Source organism: Chaetodon trifascialis, chromosome 3, assembly GCF_039877785.1.
Source record: "Chaetodon trifascialis isolate fChaTrf1 chromosome 3, fChaTrf1.hap1, whole genome shotgun sequence".
NCBI lineage: Eukaryota > Metazoa > Chordata > Actinopteri > Chaetodontiformes > Chaetodontidae > Chaetodon > Chaetodon trifascialis.
In genome coordinates this window covers 21,389,849-21,397,010 of record NC_092058.1, presented here as the reverse complement: position 1 = coordinate 21,397,010, position 7,162 = coordinate 21,389,849, and the positions used below count along the sequence as shown (strand labels likewise).

Below are 7,162 nucleotides of genomic sequence, written 5' to 3'. Positions count from 1 at the left end.
TTCAAGCAGCCCTCTGCTTGACCTATTGCAAATGACCACCTGCACAGAATGGTCCCTGCCTTGCATTAAGATCTTAAACTTCACTACCTAATCATATTTTAATTGCTAATGTGTGGCAACTTTGCACAAGCGCTCCACCGTCTTATTCCATGTGACCCATGGCTCTGTGCCTTTTTTTCTTCATTGTATTCTTAGTGTCACACAGGCCAAGGCTTCAGACTGTGCTGTTTGTTTGCTGTAGGCCATCTTCAGAGATCAACATCATTCATGCGCAGGAACATCATACCCTATAGCCTTGGTGTTCTCAACCCACGGCATTTGCAGCTCTAGGGCCATGTCACCGTTAGCCTGCATCATGTGAACGTGACAGGCTGTCTTGACTCTTTACATCAAACGGTTAACAAACGGTGGAACATTATTTTGCGCCGAATGTTAAGTATAGGATGCTGTGCGATAAATAAAGATTCAGCATCTGTTTAATCACACTCGCAATGGACTTGAATTTGTAACAGAAAACCTGTGTTGCAAATTGGAGGTGTGGAGTTTGAAAGTCCAGGCAGGGAGGGTCTAACAGAAGATGCTATCAAGAATGCATTATGGGAATAGAAGAAGGAGGAGGAGGAGGAGGAGGGCGTAATCTTTTAAATACATCAGTGCCACATCAAAATCATAGCACACCAAAGGTAACAAAGTCAGGTTTGATACTGGTGACATCATGAACATTAAAGGAAGAGTCTGACATTTTGGGAAATACACTTACTCATTTCCTTGCCTTGTCATTTCCTTGTTTGATGAGAAGATCAAATGTTGAATGTTTAAAACAAAACCCTGAATTTCAGCACAGGATATGCACCACGGGGCCCATGAGGGCAGGACCGAGGAGCAGCGCCTTCCAGCCAGCACAGTATCTGTCTGAAGCTGCTGTCAACACACCTTTTTAACAACCTCAGGGATTTGTTTGGTGTCCTCTGCAAGTTTTTTTTGTTTTGTTTTTCACATGTCGCTGGAGGAATTTTCGCCAGTGGACAAGAAACATGTCACAACACAAATCCCAAATGCTGGAATCTATGCAGCCTGTGCACTGATATTCATTGTTTCTGATGTTACCTGCGGGAATGAACAGACATGGATATTACAAAGAGTGGCTGGTATTGTGGTATACAGTAATCTTTATATTTTACATGAAAGATTTTCCACTTTACACATTATCGATCACTATGACCCTTTTTACCTTATTGATTCATTCGCTGTATGCATAATACATTAGCAATCTTGAAATGCAGAGGGATATACCAGCGTGGGCACGCATTTAGCTCCCTTGTGCCGCTGCCCAGTTTGAGAACAGAGAACCAGAAATCAAAATTCATGCATTAAAAGTTTATTTCACGAACTTCGTGCTGGTTTTGAGATGCACATGTCCACATATCAATATGTGACCTGATGTTTGCAGTAAAACATTTGAATGTAACTGGCAAGCCCCCCAAAAAAATGCAGTTTAAAATTCTAAACACTCCCAAACACCAATTTTTAAGGCCACACAAGCCCCACTGGTAGGTAGAGCACAAACCGCATGTCTGACATCCTCTATATGCAGTCATCATGCAGTCCTTTAGAGGAGATCAGGGCAGGCAGGAAGAGACTAAAGAAATGCCCATCCTCATCCATCTGACTATTAAGACGTTGTCTTCTCAGCTGCCTTAAGTTTGGCCCTCTCTATCTTGCCCTTCTCTCCCTGGTAGTAGTCTGAGTCGATCCAGCTCTTGTCCGTAGAGAGCTCGACGTAGACATCCCCGTTGGTCTCAGTGATCGTGTGGATCCGCTGCTTCACACCCTTGGAGTACCATTTGGCCACGGGTGGCTTTTTCCTGGGGTCGGTGCCCTTGTATATGCCTTCCCCTTTGGCAAGAGAGATCTTGTACTTGTGTTTTGGACAAATTATGCACAGCTTGCTGTCAATTTCCTGTGAGCGTGTAGAAAGAACGCAGGTAAACAACCTCATGTGGGATAAGTGTAGGTCATTTTAGGCCCCATCAACATTAGCATAACATTATATTTATGCCATGCAGGTTTGATATCTTAATTACAGTATTCCTCTACACCTCAACCCGGCATCCTTTGGGGATTTTAGTGCAGATGTGAAAGAATGAATGTGATAAAACACACAAACACAAGTACAATCCAGTGCTTTAATTTAAATGGCACTTTGACTTTGACAAAAACACAACCTCCAATCTCTTAAATCACATGCAAATCTCACCTCAATGTCTCCATTCTGCAGTTCCCCCCCAGAATCTGTCGAGAGAGTAGAAGATCAGTGCATTGCAGAATAAGCAAGCAGTTTACGGCACACTAACCTTCTGCTGACTGGACACTGCTTAGATGTAACGTGTTAGAATATCGATAACATCATCTTCCTCTTCGTGGATGAGGTCTCACTCATACACACACTTACACACACATTTTCTCACTCACGATAACAGTAAGAGTCCATAGCGTACAAGACTCCCTGGTGGTGGATGATCAGTACATCCCGACCGTCCAGTGTTCTGAGAGAGCGCTTCGCTTCAATCAATTCATCCTTCTTCCCCACAAAATGAGGCCCTCCTGCGGGCTGCTCCTTGTCCGCCATGGCTCTGTCAAAGGCTGTTTAGAAGGCAAGCAGGAAATATCACAACTCAGCACTTATCATAAAGAAGTTATTTTTCTTAACCAACTCACAAGATTGATTGTAACTATCCTGCAATCAGAGCCATCTGTGCGGTGCAGTAATTCTGCTGTATTTCCAAGTGAGAACTTCATCTTAAATCTCAGCTACACATGAAAAGTGTGGCTTTTGGATTTGTCGGTGGGATTATTGTGTTGGCACCTCCCATCACAGCTGTCATCTTAAATTAAGTCCACAGCACCTCCAGAATATTCAGCTCGAAGAATCCAAGCAAGGACATATCTTGGCACTGACCAGCTCTACTCCCAACACACTCACAACTGCAATACTAATCCCTAATATCTGCCTCATCATCACTAGTTTAACCAATAAGTGAACATATGAATTGTAATAAGCCCTCAAACAGTCAGAGTAAGTGGAGCCTGATTCCTTGTCATGTGTCCCCCTAAATGCAAAATAGCAGACCAGTCAACTGTCTAATGATTACAGTAGGCATGACCTACAAAAAGTGACACAAGTGGGCCAAATACAATGACATAAAATAGAAGTTTGGCTGTTGTCACTGTACAAAAGCATGGGTCATCTAGAGCCCTCAGTCCTACATCCGTGTGCAATCTCTGTGACAGTCAGTATATACCAAAAATATCTGGATGCAGGGAAACCTGACCCCAAGTGTGATTCATGTATAGCGGAGTGGAATAATGAGCACTTCAGTGCAGGCTGAGTAAGCACAGTCATAGTAACAGCAGTCACATATCCCGAGGCCTCTGGCTAAAGCACAGACAGCGTACAGGCATACTATGAAGGAAGGAGCTACAGAAAAGCAAAATAATTGTTTACGTCAGGAAAACAATACATTTTCTTTAAGCGGGCCTGAAGGGGCCATCAGCTACATTATAAATCCTGTCTGTCTGTCTCTGCCTCTCCCCCTATACTTTTCCTTGAAAAGAACAAAACATGTATTCTGGGTGAGATTTTGTTTTTACCTTGAAACTCAGCAGCGGTGTCTCCTCCGTCAAGATGAACAACTGTACTGCTGACAGCTTAGCTTGTGTGGGAAGGAGGCCCCATCTCTGTTATCTTCAGACACAAGCTGTCTTCGGTTGGCCTTATCTACACTGGGTACATTTCTTATCTGTCTCCCACAGGCACAACAGCTATTTGATTGTGAGGAAACGTGTGTTTATCATGAATCCATTTGTTTAATCTGACATTTTGAGAGATTTCCAACAGGATGAATCTATCTATTTAAATCTAATTATTTTAAAAATACATATATTTGGAAGAACATTTTAGTCAGTACACCTCTTTTGTGTTGCTAAATAATTCTAAGCTATAGCAGTAGGAGTGGATAGAATTAAAGCACATTTACTTAAGAGCTGTACCTAAGTGCAATTTTGCGCTACTTGAGGTATTTCCATTTTCTTATACTTCATATTTCTACTCCACTACATTTCAGAGGGAAATACAGTAGTATTTATTTTCGATAATAATAATAATGATAATAATAATAATAATAGACTAGCACACAGAATAGTATACAAAGTTAACAGTTACAACTACAATTAAAACAATAACAATAATCGATGATAACAAACTTCTATTAATACAGCATAATCCTATGTCATATAATATATATGAACAGTAATTTAATCATATTCAATGACGATATCATGAAATGCCTGAATTTAGCCACTCTGCATCATGAATACTTTCTCTTCTGATTTGACTTTACTAAAAGGAATGTGAGGCAGTTTCACAAAGCGGAACTATTTGGCGTCCGTCCACGTAGAAGATCGGACTCATTAGTCAGTGCACGCTGAGCTCCGCTGTGTTCCCAGCCGGTGAGTAACTCGCTGCCCTCAAACACAACTTGTCAAAGTGACTAGACCGCAGGTTTTTGACATTTTTGAAGTATAGTAAGTAAAAGCCCGCCACGCTTTGCACCCACAGTGACAGTAGAAGCTGTAACACAGCGGGTTCAGTCACTAACATGTCTGACTTCTGATCTATGCGAGCAGAGAAGTAAGCTAGCTACGGGACATACGAACAGGTCTCTTTGCTCTGGTAAATAATCCTACTGTTGCGATGAGATAGATGTGATAGCTAATGCCTGCAGCAAAGTGCCTGTCAGTCATTACCTCTTAACACTGTCAACTCATTACACTCAATCGGTAAATGAATCAATCCAGTGGATTGAAAGGACTCAGGCAGTCTCAGTCAAAACCAGGAGCCATTACTGTTACTTCAATGCATACAAGCACGTCAAAGATATGATGAGTCTGCCTATGGTCCAGTTCTGTTTGTTAATGTCGTAGTTAAAAAAGAAAACATAATCTTTGCTGGTCTTTAAAGGGTGAGAGAATAAGGGGAGCTGGTGGTATTGTCCACTATCACGTCTGTAATTCCCATATCAATGTGTGTACCCGACATACTATTGGATATTTTGTCGGGAAAAAAGTTTCTATCTTAAAACTCCACACAGTTAGGGTCACCTAAGCAGTTTGTATGTGTTTGTCAATGGAACTGATGAAACATATGTAGGTCTATATGTTCATGCACCTTTACTGAACATTTGTTGAGGTTTAATTTTATTTAATTTTATTTTTTTTTTTGCACAGGGACTTTACCTGTCAAAATCACTTTTAACCATTTTACTATTTGTTCATCTACTGAAACCATCACGTAGGAACAATCATGCCTGATGAGCTCAGCATAAAGAACAGTATGAAGCAAAGTGTGTTTGTGTGTGAAGCTGCTGAACAGGGAGATGGCGCTGCGTGCTTGTGGCTTCATCGTGTTTCGTCGTCTAGCCAGTTGTGTCCCTCCACCAGACAACATCGAGTACCTCCTCTTGCAGACCTCCTATGGGGAACACCACTGGACCCCTCCCAAAGGTGTTTACAAGTTCAAAAACCGTGCTTGTATTGTGTAGCTGATGGTAGATACCAGGGAGATAAATTCTAGTCATATATAGCTTTAAATGTTCTTTGTGACCTGTTCACCATCAGGTCATGTGGACCCAGGTGAGGATGACTTCTCCACAGCTCTGAGAGAGACCAAGGAGGAGGCGGGGCTGGGGTCAGAGCATCTGCGGGTGATTGACAACTTTGTGCACGAGCTGCACTACGAGGTGCGAGGCAGACCCAAGCAGGTGCTGTACTGGCTGGCCGAGCTGAGAGACCCAGGGACGGCCGTGACTTTGTCTGACGAGCACCAGGACTACCGCTGGGCTCGGCTTGAGGAAGCCTGCACGCTGGCTCAGTACAAAGACCTGCAGGACACGCTGAGAGCAGCACACAGACACTTGGGGGCTGGGCAGGACAAACAGTGATGAACCAGACTGTGCAAATGAGATGATTTAAAGAACAGAGATAACTGACAACTGGCTTAAGGGACCCTCAGATCTTAGTTTGGTGGAGCACTCAGTGTGACGGTATGTCTGCAATTTATGTGACTGATGGTTCTGTCTCTGTCAGGTTTAAATACTTTGTCTCTACTGTACAATGTGACGCTGAAAAGATTCCTTTCTGTCAAAACAAAGGTGAGTAGGGAGGAAATGAAGCAATGCTTAAAAACCAGATTACTGATTTAATCTTTGTCACTGTACAGAAACATGGTTGCATGTGTCTTTGAATCTTCTAAGTCATATGTAATGAGATTAAATACATAAAAAAACAACATAAAAATACACATAAAACAAGGTTACTGTAACAGCATCAACCTGAACAGGGGAGATATGTTTTAATACTGTTTTTATCTGTCTGTAGGTGGAATCAAAGACAATTAAAATAACTGTATACAGGTTTTTTGTCTACCTGGATGTTTCTTACTTTAAAATATCAGTATACAACACTGGGTAAAAATAACTTGTGCAAACAATGAGATGGATGAAAAATACACTGTTAATTGCTGCCACAGGGTGGGGACAAAAACAAGAAATCTTTACAGCACAGGTGTATGTTTGCTACCATGGATTGGAAAATACTGGAGAAACAACAGCCTTCAGGCTTTTATTTTTTCAGCTCTCACCATCCAAAAAAAAGTTACATACTTTCTGCCAACTAGTTCATGTCCAGATATTAAAAGCCAGTAATGGAGGTCATTTTATTGCATCAGAAACTGTGGTCATAAAATTTAAGAGGAACTTTTTATGTCTCAATGCACAAATTATCATTAATATCAACATGAAAGGTATTGTTGACAGTACTCAGGGATAATATATTGAACCATTTATTATAGAGCCCTTAATATAGTAATGAGACCATTGGCAAACCAGCAGAAGTGCCACATCATAAATTAGACTTTGACACTTCACCAGGTCTTATCTTTTGTGATGTCTGTCCCTGACAGATGAAGTGTTAGCAAAGATATTCTACAGTGAAAAAAAAAAAAGTAATTGAAGTCATTGGAATCAGTCAGCATTGAGACCCCATCCTCATTTTGAGATCCAAAGACTGACCGGTGGTCTATGTACAGTCAGCATGGACACTGGGG

The 7,162-nt window shown here is 41.6% G+C and overlaps 2 protein-coding genes across 3 annotated transcripts; one reads left to right on the top strand and one right to left on the bottom strand.

Annotated features, from left to right (window-relative positions):
* Positions 1-1,600: 1,600 nt before the first annotated feature.
* Positions 1,601-3,736, bottom strand: rfesd (Rieske (Fe-S) domain containing). The gene is given in 4 exon segments (XM_070959417.1): positions 1,601-1,960; positions 2,258-2,292; positions 2,473-2,643; positions 3,652-3,736. Coding segments are annotated over 4 exon segments (579 nt in total). The 3' UTR covers positions 1,601-1,672.
* A 733-nt stretch (positions 3,737-4,469) lies between these two features.
* nudt2 (nudix (nucleoside diphosphate linked moiety X)-type motif 2) lies at positions 4,470-6,681 on the top strand. Of its 2 annotated transcripts, none has more exons than XM_070959313.1 (3): positions 4,470-4,509; positions 5,421-5,562; positions 5,677-6,681. In XM_070959313.1, exons 2-3 carry the CDS (start codon positions 5,436-5,438, stop codon positions 5,997-5,999), a joined length of 450 nt encoding a protein of 149 aa, XP_070815414.1. In that variant the 5' UTR covers positions 4,470-4,509; positions 5,421-5,435; the 3' UTR covers positions 6,000-6,681. The 2 variants fall into 2 exon arrangements, with proteins under 2 accessions (XP_070815414.1, XP_070815413.1); XM_070959312.1 differs by having other exon boundaries at positions 4,483-4,584.
* The last annotated feature ends 481 nt before the right edge of the window (positions 6,682-7,162 follow it).